This window comes from Crotalus tigris, unplaced genomic scaffold (genome assembly GCF_016545835.1).
Source record: "Crotalus tigris isolate CLP2741 ecotype Arizona unplaced genomic scaffold, ASM1654583v1 scf7180000019856.1557650, whole genome shotgun sequence".
Classification (NCBI taxonomy): domain Eukaryota; kingdom Metazoa; phylum Chordata; class Lepidosauria; order Squamata; family Viperidae; genus Crotalus; species Crotalus tigris.
In genome coordinates this window covers 573,317-594,160 of record NW_024097742.1, presented here as the reverse complement: position 1 = coordinate 594,160, position 20,844 = coordinate 573,317, and the positions used below count along the sequence as shown (strand labels likewise).

Sequence of the window (20,844 nt, the reverse complement as noted above, 5' to 3'; positions counted from 1 at the left end):
GAGGAATTCTGGGAGTTGAAGTCCACAAGTCTTAAAGTTGCCAAGGTTGAGGACCCCTGCTCTAGTTAGTGCTTCTCTCTGTTTTCTTTTGCCCAGATTTGTGGCCTGATATGGAACATTTCTAAACCCTCAAGTGAAGGCAAGCTCTGAAAGATCCAGTGTGGCTGTTTGCTTGCAGGAGAGAGATTGCAAAGAGATTGAGAGGAGGTCTCTGACTTGTGATCTGGCCACCTTACCAACCATAAACTGATTTCCTGATTTTTACTCATAAATGCACTATATTCTGCATTAGCTTTGATGCTGGAGGGCTATTGGTTTTAAAAAAGCCAACCACGAGAAATACTGGTTTTAAACATTACCACTCTTGTTGCTTTTACTAGGCTTTCTAAGCTCCTAAAGTGCTGTATTTTGAATGTTCCCCACCATGACTTTGTTTTTAAGAGTGAATGTAGAATCTGTACTAGATCATAAAAAACTTATTGGGTGAACTTTGTTCCAGTGACTTTCTTTGAGCCTGATCTAACTCATTAGAATTTTATGGGTGGGGGAAGGAAGTACTGTGGTCCTCAGTTCCCAAAGAAAAGGTGAAATATAAATTGAACAAGAAAAATATTCTGATGCCATTTTCAGTAATATCTTCCTTTCTCATCTTTACAATGGAGCCCGGTCTGCAGGTCAAAATTCTTATTCACAGTGGACTGATTGGAAGTGAACTATAATTGTACCTTAGCAGTAGTAGAATGAAAAATTATCTTTTAACACTTTTGCTGGTCTAGTATGTGAGTAGAATTAATTGTAAAAAAGTTTCAGACGAGGTGACATTTTAAAGCATTTTATCATTTTAACTTTGGATAGATGGCTCTGTAGTATTCCTTTTTAAATGATCTGAATAGACAGAAATAAAAAGTTGTCTGCATAAATATTTATTGGATCCGAAAACAAGCTATTTTCAATGCAAGGACATTTGTTTTTTTTAGCTTTTTAGTTAATCCTAGTTTGGATATTTAGGTGATTTTTTTTCTTCTGATGTTTCTTTTCATAGTGGGATGTCACAGCACTTTAATCATAATTACAGATACTTTGGAGCCTGATTGAAATGCAAAACGCCTTCTTAATTTTTAATAATAGTGTGTGCCAAACCCCTTTGAAGAATCTTGTGTTCTTGAGAATTATTTTTCATGTATCTATTTTAAATAGTGTTTGCTCTAACTGAACATTAGTAAGGTGACGAACCGTCCTCCTTTTGGAAGGATAGTCCTCCTTTTCTGAGTTCTGTCCTCCCTCAAAAAGTGTCCTCCTAAATGTCCTTCTTTTCTATATACCGTCCTCCTTTTGGGAGGACAGTCCTCCTTTTGGGAGTTCTGTCCTCCCTCGAAAATGTCCTCCTAAATGTCCTCTTTTTCTATATTTGAAGACTTATCTGCAGGGCTTTTTTTTCCTCATAGAACGCTCAGAAGGCATTGCGGGACCTTTTTTTGATGTTTTTTTTCAACTTTTGCCTGAGCTGTGCTACTCCCCTTTTGCTGCTGAGTGTGCCAAAACACCCGGGCGGCAAACTTTGCACGTGCAAATTGCAGGAACTTTGCACCCCTCACTGCTACCCAACTACACCATCCCCTACTTAGTTCGGCAGATAGCTGGAGGAGACTGGAGCGGTAAGTTTCTCTTGATCTTCCCTGTTCAGTTCTACACGGGGATGCACAGTGTAGGTGGTGGTGCTGGGGGGCAGCTGGGGGGGTGGCTGCAGGGCCGGAGCCAGCATGGCTGGTGCTTTGCGAGCCGCGGGGCCAGCTCTACGGTGATGCGCGGGGTGGGCAGTGGTGCTGGGGGGGCGGCTGGAGGGCCAGCTGCAGGGCCAGAGCCGGGGCAGCTGGTACTTTGCCTTTGTGAGCCATGGGGCCGACTCTACGGGGATGTGCAGGGTAGGTGGTGGTGCTGGGGGCGGCTGGGGGGTTGGCTGCAGGGCCGGAGCCGGGGCAGCTGGTGCTTTGCCATTGTGAGCCACGGGGCCGGCTCTACGGGGATGCGCAGGGTGGGCGGTGGTGCTGGGGGGCGGCTAGGGGGGGACGGCTGCAGGGCCGGAGCCAGCATGGCTGGTGCTTTGCCATTGCGAGCCATGGGGCCGGCTCTACAGGAATGCGCAGGGTGAGCGGTGGTGCTGGGGGGTGGCTGGTAGGGGTGGCTGCAGGGCTGGAGCCGGCGTGGCTGGTGCTTTGCCTTTGTGAGCCGTGGGGCCAGCTCTACGGGGATACGCAGGGTGGGCAGTGGTGTTGGGGGGCGGCTGCAGGGCCGGAGCTGGCTCGGCTGGTGCTTTGCGAGCCTCGGGGCCGGCTCTCCACGGCAGGGCAGCGGTGCTTGCGGGGCAGCTGTGGGCAGGGGCGCAGCGGGCAGTTGATCTTCCATGGGCCGAGCCAGCTGGTGGTCTACACAGTGCTGACTTGTGCTGCCACCACCTCACCCTGCGCACCTACGTGGCCGTCCTGGAGCGCCTGGCTCACAACACTTGCCTCCGCCGCCCACCCCCACGCAGTCCAGCCGTGTAGATTTTTGGATAAGTGAGAAATCAAGATTGAATGTTGATACTCTAGCTGCAGCACTTGCCATAAAATTCAATATGAAGGATATTTCTTGTTCAAATATTTCCAATATATTGTTAGAAAATGATACATTGGCAAAAAATATTCATTCAATGGAAAAGTACTCATTTAAATAATTAATAGGCATAAAAGCATAATTACAATATAAAATCTTATTGTTACAAATGTTTTTATTATGCATTTATCATATTATAGTGTATTCTGTATTATTGTTGCAATAAATACAATGTTTCTTTTATTTACGATATTTTTTTCTTCAATTTATTCGTGTCCTCCTTTTTGTTGTAAAAAAGTTGGTCACCTTAACATTAGTAGTGACCCATTCTTTGGTTTATATTTTGATATTAATTTATCCCAATACTAAAATTCAGATGATTCATTAGTGTATTGATAGATGTATTTATTTCAACTTTATTTTGTCTTCATTCTGAGGAGCCCAAATATTTGGCTTACCTTGGCTGGACTGGTCTCTGAGGCTAACCAGGATTATACTTGTTTCATATTTAAGAGTTCAAAATACAGTTGCTACAAAACATGGTTGTGTCCATGTATTCGTTGTTCTGAACTTGATTTGAGGGCATCCTTACCTGGCAGAAGAGCAGGTATTTTTAATTGCAAAGTAAAGTCATACCAAAACATTATTCTATGAGTCAAAAAAGGCCCCAAAGGCGACAGACTAAAATGTATAAAATATTGGTGCCTGCAACAGAGGAACATCTCTGATATTCTGAACTTACTCTCAGTATCCTCCAGCAACTACATGATTTTGGAAGCATTATCAAATTTAAAGATAAGAAAGGTAAGTCCTACATTTTTATTAAGGATACATTTTTAATGGCAATGCTGCCTTCATTTGATACCTGATAGGTGTTCTGAGATGATTTGGTTGGAATGCAAACACCACTGCAGTCACATGATCAAAATTTGGATGTTTGGTAGTCCAAACTTGAAGTCCACTTCATTTACAATACGGGGGCACTTTTATTTCCCCAACCTATCTTCCTGCCCTCACCTCTGTTCTTTTAGCTGTTCTTTTAGCTGTGGCACTTCTCAGCAGTGATGGTAGTGCTGGAGCTAAAATAGAGGCCATTGTCAGCTGGCCTCACCACTTCGGGCCTCTATTTTAGCTCTCACTGTTGAGAAGTGCCACTTTAAGCCCTGTCCCATGGTCAGCCACCCTACCACCCCATACAAAGCCTTAGCTGCCCCTCTCACCCTGTGCTCTATAGGCCCTACTGCACCCCTGGAGGCTGTTCACTCCATTCTTCAAAAAGTGCACATCAGCCTTGCAATGCTTTGAAAAACCCTCAGAAGCTTTCTGAAGATCACCTGGGTATGTCTGAGACTGCCAAATGCCCTGGATCTTCAGCCCCCAGCGTCACTGCAACAGTTGAGGATGGTCTCTGTGCAGAGCGGCCAAAATGACAGAGATGGGGTGAAAGGTGGATTGGATGGTGGAGTTGAAAAGGAGGCAGTCCCTTACTTTACCAAGGCTCAGGGCTGGAGGGACCAAGTTGGGAATGGCTTGGGTCCTTACCTAGCAAATCCTGGTGGAATTTGATTAATGAGGGCACAGGGACTACCAAGATTGCTGTCACTAAACCATGTGGTTAGGTGACATCACACTTTACAATCACATCACTAGCTGAATTTTTTTGTTCATAAAATTAATGAAATATCAAAGATGCATGACTGTCACATACATTTGTCCCTTTAGTTGGCTTCTGTTATTATACTGATAAGCTGTTGGTTTTGTATTTAATAAAACCTAAGTTAGAACTATTGCTTATATTGCAGGTACTATATACAATAGAATATCTTTAATAGAAGGTTTGGTTTTTAGATGTAATGAGGTATTGTTAAATATAATAAAATTTAAATATTGCTTAGCTTGCAGCTCTTTATTTATAAAGACAGACTTAATTTTTATGGTTTGGTCTGGAAATGTTCTACCGTACTGTTTTTAACAGGCTTTTAAAGAATGCAGCCAAATACACATCAACAAGGATATATTCTCAAATTTGGAGAATCTTGTTCTTGACTCTTGGGATGATAAACCTAGGGTGCCAAAAGAAGAAGATAATTTTTAAATAAAATAGATGGACTTAGTCTGTGGTTTTGGTGGCTTTTTAGATACGGAATTTGTGTTATCTGTACTATGAATTAGTGATCTGTCTCTGAATTTCAGTAGATTTATTCCGAGGATTTGGGGGGTGGAGATAGGATGTTCTAGGATGTAGTAACAAAGGGGCTGATGGTAGCAGGCAGCTTATGGGCTGTGACCTGCCCATCCCTGCTAATAATGTAAAAAGGGAGAGGATTGCATAATTCATTTTCAGGTTTTAATAGGTTGAATGATCAAAATATGGTAGATTTTGAAAAATAAATTATATAATAGGAATAACAATACAACTAGATGAAATTGAGTATTTTGGAAATGACATATATTTTCTTTACAAAAATTATCAGATTAAATATCTAAAATGAAAAAGTGGTGTACTGCTTTTATGCAGCAAAATTCTTTGCAACAGAACATTTGAAGTTTTGTAGTTCTTGTACCAGAGAAAACCTCTCCCACAGAGTTGAATTACTGTGAAGCATTTTTAGGGTTCTGCCGCCCTCTTGTATTCCTTTATTTAAAAGAACATCACAATTAAATTTACAGGAACATTAACATAAAATTCTGCTATTTGTTAAATTTAGGCTTCACCTCTGATTGTAAATCCATTGGGCAAATGAATAATAAATTGATCAGTTTGTCTAAAAATGCTAAACCAGATAACTCCTGCAAAATTTGCTTCTTTGTTTCTTTTCCACAAAACTCCTGATATAACTTTATTCTATAATGAATCTCTAAATCCATTTGAAATTTCACTTCGAAAATTCCAATGAGAATCTAGAAATGCACAGGAGCTCTGAAAGTCCTACTGATCTTAGAATAATTTCAGGATTCTTTACATCTGCTCTTTTAGATAAAATCTCTCAATTTACTTTCAATTCTGATTTCTGTAATGCTGAGAAAAAAAGATTTATAGACACAGAAACAATAGCACACAATAAGTACATTAGTAAGAATTAACTGTAAGAAAACCTCTAAGTGACAGATCATATTCATAAACGGGCTACAATTTAGCAGAATAATAAATTGGGATTGGTTACTTAAATGAATTAAATAATTCATGAATTTCACATGATCCTATCCCTAGTCTAATCAGGAACAGCTATAGATTCCCACAACTTTTCTGTCATCAGCTGATGATTCAGAAAAGTCTAGATCAGCCATGTCAAACACAAGGCCCGGGGCCCGGATGCGGCCTGCGAAGCCTTTCTGGAAACAGTGAGGGAATGGCCCCCGCTGCCTTGGCCCTGGCCCAGGCCACCCAGGAGCCAATGTACAATTTTGTGGTGGCCATCTATGCTGAAATGCATTCAGTCTTAGCTCCACAAGGCCATGTGGAAGCAGCAAGGGACCGGCTCCTGCTGCGTTGACCCTGCCCCCTGGGTGCGCGCTGGGGAGGTGTTACCCTTTGTGAGGAATGAAGAAATGCACTATTGCCTGGAGGTGGCCAGCAAATGGCCCTTGTGTCACATGTTCCGACTAATGAAGCACTTCAAAGAACTTTCAGGCATGTTTCCTAAAATCTTTATTGCAGAGCTACAGTTTTGCCGGTCACCATGATGGACGGGTTTATGCCAGAATCTGAACTTCCTTTCGCTGGCATCAAGCTTTCCTTGCTAAACCCCTCCCTTCTCATGCAGTCACAGGTCACATTATCCAATTAGTGAGAAGGTCAAAAGTTTACTTTCTCTTTCTTTCCCGGGCTTTCCCCCCCCCCAGTCTAAGCTAAGTATTAACCCAATAAATACCAGACAGTTTTGCATATTGTCAAAGCAAGAATATACAGTATTTGCAGCATTGACACCTTGCCTACTTCACATATCTGGCTTGATGGGCTCCGGGGGAAGGGTTTCAGCAGGCAGTGGGGCGCTAGAAGCACGCCACCGCTCAGTCTCCAGTCTGCCTGATTTCAGCAGGCAGCAAGATGCAAAGCTGGCGAGCTTTGCACTGCCCGGCTCAGCCTCTCGGCACTGTAAGGAGAGTGCCCTGCTGCCTGCCGAAACCAGGCAGGCTGGGGGCTGCACGGCATTGCGCAGGTAACATCGACTCTCACGTTGTTCATGGCATTCCCTCCCCCAAAGCCCACCAAGCCAAATATATGAAGTAGGTGAGGGCCATGTGCTGGCCACTTCACAGGTGATGGTGCATTTCTCACGAAGGGTGACACCTCCCCAGCTGCGTTTCTTGCCTATTTTTCTCCCTCCCTCATCTCAAATATTTTCCCACCACTCTGTTCGAAGGAAGGAAGGAAGGAAGGAAGGAAGGAAGGAAGGAAGGGGAGGGAGGATCTGAGGGAAGTCCTGCCTTAGTCCTGCCCTGTTGCCCTTTCACTATCCTCTTGCCTGCTCCTCCTGGCCTATCCTGGGGGTCTCCCATCCTATTGCTAAGGAAGCTTTGGATACAAAGCCAGGTCTCCTCCCATGGAGAGGGAGTGGGCCTCGCTCTGACTTTGCCCTCATACCCATCAAGATCAACCTGGCTAAGGAGAGCAAGCACAGCAGCAACAGCCTTGACGAGGAGGTAAGTGCAGTTGGGCAATCCCATGGGGTAGTGGGGCTGGGCTTGGTGCCACGGGTGCATGAGGCTCAGGCTGGGCGTTTGACCTCTGCTGCCCAGGGCTCTGGGAAGCCTGCGGCACCATCCAGCCCCCCTTTGCATGGCCTGAGAGGAACAGTGAGGCTGTTCCAGTGGACCATGCCTTGGTGCTTGCCCTGGTGCCACCCCCTTTTGCCAGAGACCCTCAGATCTGTCCCACTCTTGCCCAGGGCCCCACAGACACCCTTGACGCGAACGATGTAGAGCTGGCCATGCCCACCCAGTAGGCCACACCCACTCCAGCCACACCCACCCTGACCACATCTCCCCGAGGACAACCGCAATGCTGATGCGGCCCTCAATGAAATTGAATTTGACACTCTTGGTCTAGATCAACAAGGCACTTTTCACTGGGCATTTCTTTAAAGGCAGCCCCCAAATAATGCAGTATCTACTTCAAAACATTCTGAATTCTTTAAGAGCTCTTCCTGGAAGTGGAATGCCATTTGTGGAGGATGTCAAGGGCTTGGAGGCAAAAGTCTTAGTCATATCTAATGATGCCTGGCCATAGAACAATTCTAGAAGAATCTGAACCTTAATAATAGATTTTGAATTATTCAGAAACATCTAGTTCTTTCATGCTTTTGAATAATCATTTTTTAAAAAGCATCTTATCTTCCATCTGTTGTCTACAAGTCAGTAGCAAAGATAGCAATTTATGCATTTTAATTGTTGGTGCTGAAATTATCCTTGGCACACCTGTATTGCCCAATTGAGCCAGCTACATGCTATCTTTTTAAATAGATTAGCATGGTTAATTTGTGGGGAACTGCTTGACATCTCTTTTATGTAGCCACAAACTTGTCCTTTTGTTTACCAGCTGTTCAGATAAAATGTTAATATTCTTTGCAGATCCAGAACCAATAGTTTTCAGTCTGTTGTTTTCAACATTACCCTACTTTGTTAAATGAGAAGTATGGGAAAACGTTTGCATATAGAAACTTGAATATCAGATGTTATTTCTTTATCTCACTTGTCTCATATTAATTTAATAGCTTCCAGAATGAGCTTCGTATCCCAGATCATCTTTAAAAACATGGGGCAATTACAAATAAATGATTCATAACTATCCTTGGATTGGTTAGCTTTGATTTGCTAGTTCTCTATTCCCTTGAAAACTAAACCAGTTTTCAAGAGTTGTAAGTTTGTGACCTCTAATATGATAAATGGATTTATGTAACCCCACTCATAATAAAAAAATATTAAAATACCTCAATAAATAATACATAAAGCTTATATAATTGACTGAGGATTTTGAAAGATGGCTTAGATACCCATGTTTAATCATTGCTTAAAATTAGCTGTGAACTTGTCCAGGCAGATCAGGAACAAGTTTTTGATAGTGTTTCTGCTTTAACTGATCAGCTTTTACTCCCTTCAAATTTGCTTGTGAACTAGGTGGACACAACCACAGTCTAAGAATTCCTGCATGATTGATTTATCAAAGGGATGTATGAAAGGAAGTGATCTTTTCACTGGTGGTAACATAATAAAAGCTTTTAGAAGTGGCTTAAAAGTTGCTTCCTTTTCCATTTTCAAATAAGTTCCAAAAACTTTTTTATTGCAGAAAACCTTGTTTTTGTTTTAGACTCTTATTACGTATCCATGGGGCAAATTTATTTATTATATTTGTGCAGCCACCCATCTCATATCTTTTCAGTTTAATTATTTTCTGTATGTTGTTTTAAATCTTCTGAAAACTGGCGAGCATTTTCTTGAAAGGTTTGTAGGCGAAAATTTTGAATTGCTATTTATTTGGTCCCTGACTTTAATATATTAAATATCTTTCTTCCTTCTCCTCCTTATATTATTATTTTAGAATGTTAATATTTACAGTAGTTGTATATTGATTAGAGCTGTGTGGTTATTTATGCAAGAGACTGTTCAGTCAACCAACTACTTGTTGATGAATTCTGTAAATCTGCTGATTTCATAATGATTAAGTATATAACACGGTGTCTTTTAGTTCTTGGAAATATGCAGTACTATTTTCCTTATTTAAAAGTTGCAGTTTTTTCTCTTGATTGCTTCCCTTGAACCATTTCTTCTGTATAAATTTCTCTGGTGCAGGTCTCCACTACTGAAATTTTATGTTGCTTAGTTTGTTGGGCCTGACAATTTCCTATATTTGGAACAGCCTCCCCTTTTCTTTCAGCCAAGTCAAGGCGTTCTCTTTAAAATCCTTCTGAGACCACTTCTTGAATTCAAACTGTTTCAACTCTCTGCCTCTGCTCTTCAGCTGCCATTTGATTGTCTCTGTACCATCTTTCCTTTTCGATTTCTGCTTGACTTATGCCAGTTTTGTTTTTTGTACTAAATAGGAGTTGTAATTCAACCTGATAGCTGCCAGATTGGTATATTTCAAGGCATCTTTCCCAATCAATTGTTCTAAGTTCTTGATCCTTATCTAAAAATAGAAGCCTGGAGAAGGAAAGTATTTCCATCCTCTGTTCTTTATTCTACTGGCTTTCAAAAGCCAATAGAATAAAAGGGAGTAGCACAGCTAAGGAAAAGGGGGAAAAAATGGCGGACTGCGTTGTTTGGCGATCCCCGTGAAATGGTCGTTCGACCCCAAATGGGGTTGCGACCCACATGTTGAGAACTGCTGATCTAAGACAATGCTTCTCCAAAAACTTTGGTGTTGGGTCTTGTAAGGGTTTTGGGAGGGAGTCTTATCCCATGAGAGCACCTTATTCTGAAGGCCTCTCTTTGGCAGGCTTGCCAGTTTGATGCAAAAATGTTGAATGCATAGTATCCATATCTTTCCAAAGCTTTAGCCTGAGTGTTCTTTTTATTCATTTTAATACATTATCTTTGTTTTTCAGTGGAGAAATAATCATTCCTGGAGAATACTAGGCTCTTGTACAAACTTTTGACCTTTTGAGCTAACAACCTATTTTGCCTAGGGAATAATTGCTGAGGTGAAAAGAGGAGGGCTTGTAAGGAGGGCTTGTGAAGTTTCAACAAGGAGGAATGTTTTAAGAGTGGAGTAAAGGATTAACAAGCAACAAGCATATATCAAGGACGTGGAATGATGGTGCTATATTATTATTGCACTGTTGGGAAAGATGTCTAAGAAACTTACAACCTCCCAACGTTTTGCAAGCTGTTGCATTTTAAGAACTGTTTAGGAGAAACTGACTTAAGGCAAGGAACACTTACTGCATCCAAAACAACCTATATAAAACGAAAGTCCCTTCCCCCCCCCCCGACTTTCTTAGGGAATGAATGGTTGTTTGGAACATAAAATCTAACTTTTAGGAATTAGGCAAAAGTAAGTGCATTCATCCTTTTGATTTAAAATGGTTAAAATAGTTTTAAATTGGTTTTGTTTTTTCCATATTTCCAATGAAAACAGTTTTGCTGCATAGAGTTATAGAGTTTGATCATTGTCTTATTTGATTTGATTGTTTTCACTATTTGATTTAATAATTAAATAATAATAAATGAATAAATAATAAAGCAAATAATAAATAAAGCCAAAGTAATTAAATGAAACAAAACTATTACAATAAGCAGTGTATTTCTTGCCCAATTATTAGCCCAGTGAAATTACTAGTTTATGGTTGGAATGTGATCTCAAAGATTTATAATGTTTGTGAATTTGAGAATTCCTTCCATAAACCTTTTCTTGTTCTTTTCTCAAAAAACAAAAAAACCCAGTGCTGAAATAGTCTTTTTGTTTAAATTTGGTACATCAAGAAGTCAGCTAATATAGGTAGTCGTCGACTTTATAACCACAATTGAGCTCAAAATTTATGTTGCTAAGTGACAAATTTGTTGAGTGAATTTTGCTCCATTTTATGAACTTTCTTGCCACTGTTGTTAAGTGAATCCCTGCAGTTCTCAAGTTAGTAAACTGGTTGTTAAGTGAATCTGACTTCCCCATTGACTTTCCTTCTCCAAAAGCTGCAAAAGGGGATCACATGACCATGGGACACTGCAACTGTCGTAAATATGAGTCAGTCACGTATATATTTTGACCATGTGACTATGGGGGTGCTGCAATGGTTGTGTGAAAAAAGGTCATAAGTCACTTTTTTTAGTGCCGTTGTAACTTTGAATGGTCACTAAATGAATTTTTGTAAGTCAAGGACTATCTCTACATGCAAAGGTAAAAATAAAGTGCTAGCAGTCCTATAGTGATATTATTTCAAATTCAGAAAATGAGACTGAGCTAGCAACTCTTTGTGTTTGGGGGAAAAATAATCTGAGCCACAGTGGGAGGTAGTATATTTTCTATTGCTTCAGGGTTTTGTTCCCCTTTTCTTCTTCTATAATGCTTCCCTTTAACTATTGCTAATAAATTAGGGCCCAGACTTCAGAATATGTATTTCTTTGAAAGGTCTGTACTGAATTTACCAAAAACCTGGATTCATGTTATATCTTACCTCTCCTTACCTTCTCTGATCCTCTCTTCACCTCTACCCAACCTATTACTCCCTCCCCTACTTGTGGGCCTGGGATTGGTGAGATTCTGCTGGCTTTTCTACTGATTTTGGTTGTGAGAAGCCAGAATGAAGTTGTGCTGCCAAACAGCTGTGGGATTCAGTTAACAATGGTCATTGGGACTGCAGGGATTGCCTTTGCTAAGCAAAGTAGTTCATGCTTTACCACCAGTTGCTTAGCAATGGAAATTCTGGTCCCAGTTGCCATTTTAAATTGAGGGCTACTTGTTGATGCTTCAAAACTTACAGGAGCATGAACATAGTTCTTGTTTGCAATACTTTAAAGCAGCCCCTCCCTTTCTTGGGGTTGCATAGGGCTTCATGTGGTCTTGGGAAAAAAATAAAACTGCTTTAACGTGCAGGAGAGAGGACCTAGTTTGTACTCTCATGTGCTCCAAAGCACTTTTTGGGGATTGATTCCAAAGCGCTGCCCCAGCAGTTCCATACAGTCTATTAGCTGTGCTCCCTGTATCAGGGGTCCCCAACCCCTGGTCCATGGACCAGTACCAGTCTGCAGCATGCCAGCAACCAGTCCGCACAGACAAGCAAAGCCCGATCCACGGGATGCAGGCAGCACACAAAACCACACCCCCTCCGGTCCATGGAAAAACCTCTTTCCAGGTAATCGGTCTCTGCTGCCCAAAAGGTTGGGGACCTCTGCCCCATGTGATTCCTTCCTTCCGTCCTTCCTTCCTTCCTTCCTTCCTTCCTTCCTTCCTTCCTTCCTTCCTTCCTTCCTTCCTTCCTTCCTTCCCTCCCTCCCTCCCTCCCTCCCTCCCTCCCTCCCTCCCATTAGTGAATGTACTACACAAACAGATCAGTTAGTGCAGACGTGTCAAACTTGCGTGACGTATCAGAGCTTTTTCCCCATTGCTGGCAATGGAGTGGGCGCAGTTTCATCATGATGCGTCCATCCTGTGGGCCAGCAGTTTGACACTCCTGAGTTAGTGAATATGCTAATGTTCTCCACTGTTTGTTCCTCCACATGCAGGAAGGGGCAGAACTACCTGTTCCCTTTGTACAGATACTTTTCAAATTGTCTGAAATTTGTCATGGATATTCCTTACCATTTGAATATATGTACATTTCATCATATTCTGCCTTCAAACAACAAGGAGATGATTTATAATTTCTTAAAAAGGGGAGTGTTTAACAAGAATGTAGTTCAAAATATTCTGTTAGGTAAACAAGGAGATTGACTTAGTGTAAGGCAGTTTCCTGAATATCTCTATACTTGTGATGGCTGGTGCTGCCAGTATTAATAACTGATCTGGCTGTTTGTGCTGACACGATGCAGGCAGCATTGTCTTTGCTGGCTTTCTGTTTTCCTCTTGGCCAGCAGTGCAGGACGAATAAAATAGCAGCCTTTGCTGTATACCTGCAATTTAACAGACAGGGTCTTTGGGATATCCCCATACAATGTCAGAAAAGAAAAATGCACAAACTTAAAACAAAACATTTCCCCTTTTTATCATTTTCAATTGTTTTTCCAAAATACTGTTGAGACACATTTTGATTATTTGTGTGAATAGAAGGATGCTTTGGGTCTCAAATGTTGCAGAACTGGTACATTTGTGTTTCAGCATTTTAGATTTTTCTATTCCTGTTTCTTTTGTTGTGTGCTTTGAAGAGATCAGCATTAACATGGGGAAGTTTTCCTTTAACACATTTTATATTTATTTTCTTGTCAGCTAAACTTACCAAGCGATCTCAGGAGAGAGAGAATCTCGGTATGCTGGTCTGGTCACCCAATCAGAATATTTCAGAAGCAAAATGTAAGTTACTCTTGTTTCTGTTTTATTTACTTTTCTTTTCCATACTGCTTTTTATTATATAAATAGTTAAAGAATAACATGAAATGCCTCCAAATGTATTTCATATGCACCCTGTGACACAATGATGCTTATTTCTAAATAGACACATGCAGGATTGCTCTCTTAACTTTTTTTTATTCATCACATGTGTAATAAACGTGATTAGAAAGAGGATTACTTGTCACAATCCAAATCTGAATTAACTTTAAAAGAAACAAGAATATACCATGGACATTTTATATATATTAAGAATAGGTTATTTGCTACTTGTGTCTTCTTTTAGTATTGACCTTTTATCTTTATCATTGCACACTAGAAATTTGAAGCAAATATTGCCTTGCATAAATGAAGTGAAGTGATGGGAAGGACCACAAAAGCAATCTAGAATGTAGAAATTAGTATTGCAATTCCTGGATCTGGTTTAGAATCATATCTGTGTGTAATAAGTTGTACTACTAGTGCAGCTCCTGTATAAAGGGGAAAAAGCCAATCACGAAGGATTTAACTATAATTCCTGTGTTTTGTATGTACTTGAAAGCTATGGTTAACAGTTGAAAAAGTCCCTGAATGTCAAACTATGATTGGAAGTCTATTTAATATCCTTTTCTAAAATTAATGCTGCTTTTTATTTGGGAAAAATAAGCCATACTTAATTTTATTTCAAAGGAAACCATGTTTGTCTGTAAAAATAGCATCATAAGCTAACTTTAGTACCAAAATTGCACAAAGTTATGGACAGGCTTTTAAGATCATTGAAGCTGGATGGAAATTAACCACAGGTTTTCCAGGCTGTAGAATTGATCATTAATGGCAATATCATCTGCTGATTTTAAGTCTTTTTTCTCAGCACAGGAAAAGGGCATTTTCTAGAACTGTTTATGGGTTTAGGAGGAGTTTGGCTTCAGAGATTTGAGCAAAAGACCATTTCAGATCAATTGCACTCTCCATCTGCATTGTTTCATTTTCTACTGCTTCAGAATTCTGTCTCGACATTTCCAGCAGTCAGAATAAGCTTCTGCAGATTCAGTTACATTAGTAGATGAGACACATTCATAGAAATTTGTTCTGGCAACTAGATATATTGTAGAAAGCATCTGAAATGTCTCAGCTAGATAAAGTGAATTGCAAAGCAGCTGAAAGTAAAATATTTTTACTTTACACATAAGGATACTGTAGTCCTTGAGTTATAACAGTAATGGAATCTGCTATGGTTGTAAGTCAAGGATTAGCTGTACCTGGTTTTTAAAATAAACAGCAATTTCATAGAAAATAAGATGGTAAACGATGGCTGTATATTACTTAAGTATGTTATTTTGATGGTACTTGTCTATGCTTCCTAAATGCTTCTTTCTTTCTTTCTTTCTTTCTTTCTTTCTTTCTTTCTTTCTTTCTTTCTTTCTTTCTTTCTTTCTTTCTTTCTCTCTTTCTTTCCCTCCCTCCCTCCCTCCCTCCCTCCCTCTCATTATTGATTGATTGATTGCTATGCAACCATAGGAAAATTAGCTATGGTGTACATCGGGACAGGAAGCTTATGGCTTCAGAGGCACACGTGGTTCCCAAATCTCCATTTTGATTTTCTGAGTTATTCTCACTAAAAATCAGAAGCATAATTTCCTGCTACTGTAAGGTGGAGAACACACAAAAACTAAAGTACAGCATCTGTAATTACTTTATGATCACTTTTTTTTAAAAAAAGAAAAAAGGCTGAAAAAGGAAAAACTCCCATACCAAAGAAGATCCATCCAGAAAATCTTGATCCTCCCATAAGTGGCATGTGGTCTTATTGGCCCATTCACTGCACCCTTCAGCCATCAAAAGGTTGCTGACACATAGGATGGTATTGTGATATAGCAGTTAAAGTTTGGACTAGCTTTAGGGAGGCCCAGCTCTTATCTTTGTCAGCTATGGAATCTCCCTCGATGACTTTGGGTCACTTGCACATCCTTTCCCAGTCCAACTCACCTTACAGGATAGTTGTTGTGGAGAAAAATAGAGTACTGTGCATTTCACTTTGAACTTCTGTATGAAAGATGGGATATTAATCAATAAAGCATAACACTCACTGGACTCTCTAAATTCAGTCAAATGCTAGCGCTGCAGAGGACTTTAGGCATGGCTCCCAGCTCTGTCAAAGATGTGAATATTTGAAGGACTGGACTTCTCTTCTTCAAAATTGTTCTTTTTATACTATTGTAGGAGTCTTTTCAGGTCATGTGAAATTTGCATCTGTAAATTAGTATATGTGCTAATTGGGATAGCACAGAAATAGTATACAGCTGATGTTCTCAAAAAGATTTTGTTATAGTGAACTTTGTGAAGTAAAGAACAAACTTGTTTATGTTGCCTTAAATATAACTAAGCCAAAATTAAAAAAACAAAAAAACAAAAACAAAAAACAAAAAACAGTTCAGTAAATAGAAGCAGAATTGCAGCCATACTGATGCAGGGCCATTGTGCAGCAGTAGGGAAGTGAAAAGATTGTATTCATCTATCACATTAAGACATGCCAGAAATTAATCAGTCTTGCACCTGAGCAAGTCTAGATAATTCTATGTTTGTGGGGTTTTGGGGTGTATGAGTTGTTGTTTTTTCTTCATTTTCCTAATTGCTTCTCTGTTACAGTTGTGTGAATCTCTTAGAAGTTTGACTGGGCAAACGGTTCTATGGTTAGAATGGAACTGAAATATGACTAGAAATCCTTTATATAAAAGCTGGTTTCTTGGCATTCGTCAAGTGAGATCAAGAGATTATTGCTGAAATTTTGTTTCTTTTCTTCATTGCAAATAACTAAGATAGCTGCCATTCTGGAAATTAATTTGGGAAAAGGTTCTTTATCTCTTTGCTTCAATGAATATTAAAATTTACACATTTCAATTACTTTGATTATACCCTAATTCAACGGCCCCCAACCTTTGGGCACCAGGGACCGGTTCCATTGAAAAAATTGTTTTCCACACACCTGGGGTGGTGGTGGTTTCATGCGCTATGTAAATCCCGTGCATGTGCAGATGAAGCTTTGCTCACTTGTGTGGCCCGGTTCCCAACAGGCCTGGGGATTGTGGACCCCTGTCCTAATTGACTTGCAATATTAAAGCGCTATGAGAAAAGGATAGGATTTTCTTCAGGAGCTGTGAAGAAGGAGCTGTGAAGGGGTTCTGAGAAATGGTATAAGATTTGCCCCCCCCCTTTTTTTTTTTGTTATGGCTGCCAAAGGAGTTCTTTAAATGGCATTTTATTTTGCCAAGCGTTCTGAGCTGCAGAATGCTGTAATTTGGATGAATTGACATTTATATCTCCTACTTTGTCTTTTACTTGCCTTTTATAATGTCTTGTTTATTGAATTTAAAAAAAAATTATCTTAGGAAGTTTTGAATGATTTTGATAGGAAGTGGATATGTAACAAACAATAAATGCATATATCCTGAAGCTGTATGGCAGATACATCCCTTTTGTACAAGGAATGCTTGCGTTTATTACTTGAATTTGTCACCTACCATGATAGAAAAGAAATGGATAAATTATGCATAGATGTACACATGAGCAGCCATCTTATGAAGTCTTAGTGTTTGCCAACAGAAGCAAAAAATGTGTATAAAAGTGTGCTTCTGCTCACTTTGTTATATGGAGAATGAGCATTGGCTATGGCAGGGTAAATATAAAAGTAAATTGAATGCAATAGGGATAAAGTACTTAAGTTTGTGATAAGACAAAAACAGGTCAGGTCAAGAATGATTTAAGTGCTGAATGAATGAATGTGGATTAAATACAAAAGTGAATTACTAGTACAAAAGAGGTAGTTGGAGATTTGGTCATACAGAGAGAGTGAATGAGAATCAAATCACAATCAAATATATTAAATAGACAAATGTATTGACAAGAAGGCAAGGATCAAGTACCTTATGATTGTGTGGAGCTGATGAAATCCTGGAAGAAAGAAGGATGAGGTTTAAAGGACAAAAAGCAATATATGAAGTGGAATATGAACATGATAAAGGCAAGGATGGGTTGCAAGGAAAAAAAAGTATGCAGAGTGAATGATGTCGGTACTTTGAAAGGAAATAGCTTGATGGATGTGTAGTGTATGTTAGAATACTAAGATTGCCTAGCAATTGTCTTTAATATCCTTGTTGAGGTTATTTGAAGTGGTACTTTGTTATGAAGTGCAGGGGAGTGTTTCTCTATCAGAGCTCTTCCCCACCTCCACAGCAGACTGAAAGATGAATAGATTGGAAATCATTTATGTAATAGATCGTTTTATTAATATAGGAGTATTCCATTAGGATTCTTGTCTTCTCTAATTCAAGAACCAGGGGTTTTATCACATCCTGAAGTATTCGAAAAACCACACTCCGCATCAATGTACCAGAATATGTACAAATAATAGGCACCTTTGTGCCATCCATACCTCTTTCTTTCATAAGGGAAAAAAACAAGTTGACAAATTGTCCTTGAACATTAGCTTTTTATTATGTCTGAAAAGGGAACAGTGGTTAATAGCCTTCAAACAGGTATGGTTATAAGCCAGCTTTAAGCTATGTCAAAAAAGGACCATTTTTTAAACCAGACTATATACTATACATTAGACAGCATATAAATCAAAATAATGAGCATCTCACAATCCAGCAGTTGTTTTGCTAATACTGTAAATTCTTGACCTTAGCCAGGAGGAAGGATTGTATGATAGAGGTGAGTGAATAAAAGATGGATGGAATGTTGAGCATGTATTAAATGTACATAGCGTGTAAAATCTAGATAAATGTGCATAATAATATCAAATGTATGTAAAATGTATAAAAATTGTCTGGGCTGAATCGTTAAGTGATGATCTAAAACAATCGTTTTAGATCATCACTGGGAGAAAGTCTATTATTACCTGAAATTCTGATTCTGTCTTTTATATCCAAAGTCCACTGCATTGAGAAATGTAAAATCAAGACTTTCCTGTAGTTAAACTGTGTATGGATATAATAATTCACTGTTCACTTCATAAATTTTATTTCTCTCTGAAGTTTGTTTTAGCCTCTTTCCTTCTCCGCTGACATGTAAATAATACTTCTCTCTCAAGGCAGAGTTCCATGGGTCTGATCCAAGTAGACTGTATTCCATAAAAGTTTATGCTTTAATAACAGTTAGGCTATAAGGTGTCACAAAACTGTTTTTTCTGCTTTAGCTTTAACACAGCTAAAGCCGCCTGGAAATGTATGCAGAAGAAAACCATTGCTTATTTTGTTTAAACCCCAAAGCCATATTAAGAAGACTTCTATTGTTTGGCTAAATAAATGCTTGAAGTTGAGAATTGCAGCTTGAATTTAGCCTTTTTCGTATTGTTGGAATAGAAAGCTGATTGAAGTCACTGGTATATAAATTATCAGAAAGAAGTGCTGGGGTCCTAAGGTGCACATAGTTGACTTCCCCCTTTTTTTGAGGAAATGTTAGATATGCCTGTTTGCTTTTTGAAGTAGCGTATTCAGATGTTTCCTTATTTCCTAACAAATCTCTTAGAGACCGCTCCAAGGTCAAAGGATGGACTAACTTTATAAATAGTTTTCATGTAAACAGTATCTCGCTGTTTTTGTGTTACCTTATTTCCAGTTATTCATTTTCTTCTCTTGCTGGAAGCTTTAAAAATATCTGTAAGCCCATATTAGTCAGAAAAATTTCAACCTATAATATTTATTTTTAGGAGCAGTTTCCACCATTAAAATTGATGGGAAACTGGCCATTGCTCCAAAAGGTTGTGTTTTGCAGGCCTGCAAAGTTTAAGTGATGGCTAGGAACAGCAAGATTCAGGTTGTAGACCTCCCTCGGTCATGGAAGCAGATTGAGTGATTCAAATGAGACTACCTTGCAGGATTGTTATGTGAGTGAAAATAAGGGGAGGTAGCACTATACACTCCTGGGCAGAAGACAGGATGTAAATCTAATAAAAGATGAACTAAAAATGCGTCTAGATCAATAAGTGCACTTGATTCGGAAAAAAAGGAATATGAAGCATTCTATATAAAATGTTTTCAGATAAGGCTTGTTGTGAAGTGTCCTTCATGTGTGTGTTGAAATGCTAATATTAATTGGAGCTAATTATTTTTATTTTCTTAAGCCAAATTGCTATGACACAGAACAATTTAATCAACAAAACCTACATTATATCATAGTAAAATTTGACAGTCCTGCACAAATTACAAGTGCATTGAAAATACTTGAACAAATCATATAAGCATACAAAAGCTGGGTTTTGTGTATGGATTAAAATATTACTCCTTTAAGACAAAACTTGCAACATTTTTTTAGAATTATATATGTAAGTCCTTGGTAAAGAAAAAATAATTTTTGCTTAGCTATCCAAAAGATGCCTCTTTAAACCCTGGGACAGTTAGTGGGACAAATAAGGGCCATTCTTCTTGGTAACATCTCTTTTGAATCCAGCTCAACTTCAGTAACTTAATGAAATGATTTGCAATAGCTTTATGGGAATATTTTTTCAACTTCCCAATCCAGATTATGGTCCTGATTTTTTTTTTTTTTGGATTGCCTTTCATCAAGCCCAATTTTTTTATGAGTTAAAATTCAATACATTTTTTGGGATGGAACAAATAGTTATAAAATATTTTCAGTGGAAAAGCTACCCAACAGTTGAAAGATCTGAATATACTCATCTACCATGGTAATCTTGTTCATTTATCATGGTATCTTATATGCCAGACATATCAAACACAAGGCCCAGGGGCCGGATGTGGCCCGCGAAGTGGTTTCATGTGGCTCACGAAGCCATCCTGGAAACAGTGAGGGAACAGCCCCCGCTGCCTTGGCCCTGGCCCAGGCCAGCTGGGAGCCAATGTACAATTTTGTGGTGGCCATCTTGGCACTTGCCCCAGTGGACCATGCCTTGGCACTTGCCCCAGTCCCACCCCCTTCTGCCAGAGACCCTCAGATCTGTCCCACTCCTGCCCAAGCCCCCATAGGCACCTTTGACGCGAATGATGTAGAACTGGCCACGCACATCCAGTAGGCCACACCCACTCCATCCACGCCCACCCAGTAGGCTGCACCACTCTGGCCACACCCACCTAGCCCCCCCAAGGCAACTGCAATGCTGATGCAGCCCTCAGTGAAATTGAGTTTGACACCCCTGTTATATGCTATTTAAAATCAGTGAAAAATTCATTTTTATGCACTTAGTTTTGAGAACTATTCTATAAAAGAGGTGTACCATACTTCAGTGAAACATTTTTTGTTAATTCTGCAATACATATTGATCTAGAGCCTAGACAAAG

At 39.5% G+C, this 20,844-nt stretch overlaps 1 protein-coding gene across 5 annotated transcripts in view; it reads left to right on the top strand.

Moving 5' to 3' along the window:
- The window catches only part of RCOR1 (REST corepressor 1), a 345,293-nt gene that overhangs the window by 162,103 nt on the left and 162,346 nt on the right, over window positions 1–20,844 (top strand). For all 5 annotated transcript variants that reach the window (XM_039364835.1, XM_039364837.1, XM_039364836.1 and 2 more), the window contains exon 3: window positions 13,451–13,534. In XM_039364835.1, coding sequence (XP_039220769.1) covers window positions 13,451–13,534 — 84 coding nt within the window. The remainder of the gene's footprint in view (window positions 1–13,450; window positions 13,535–20,844) is intronic.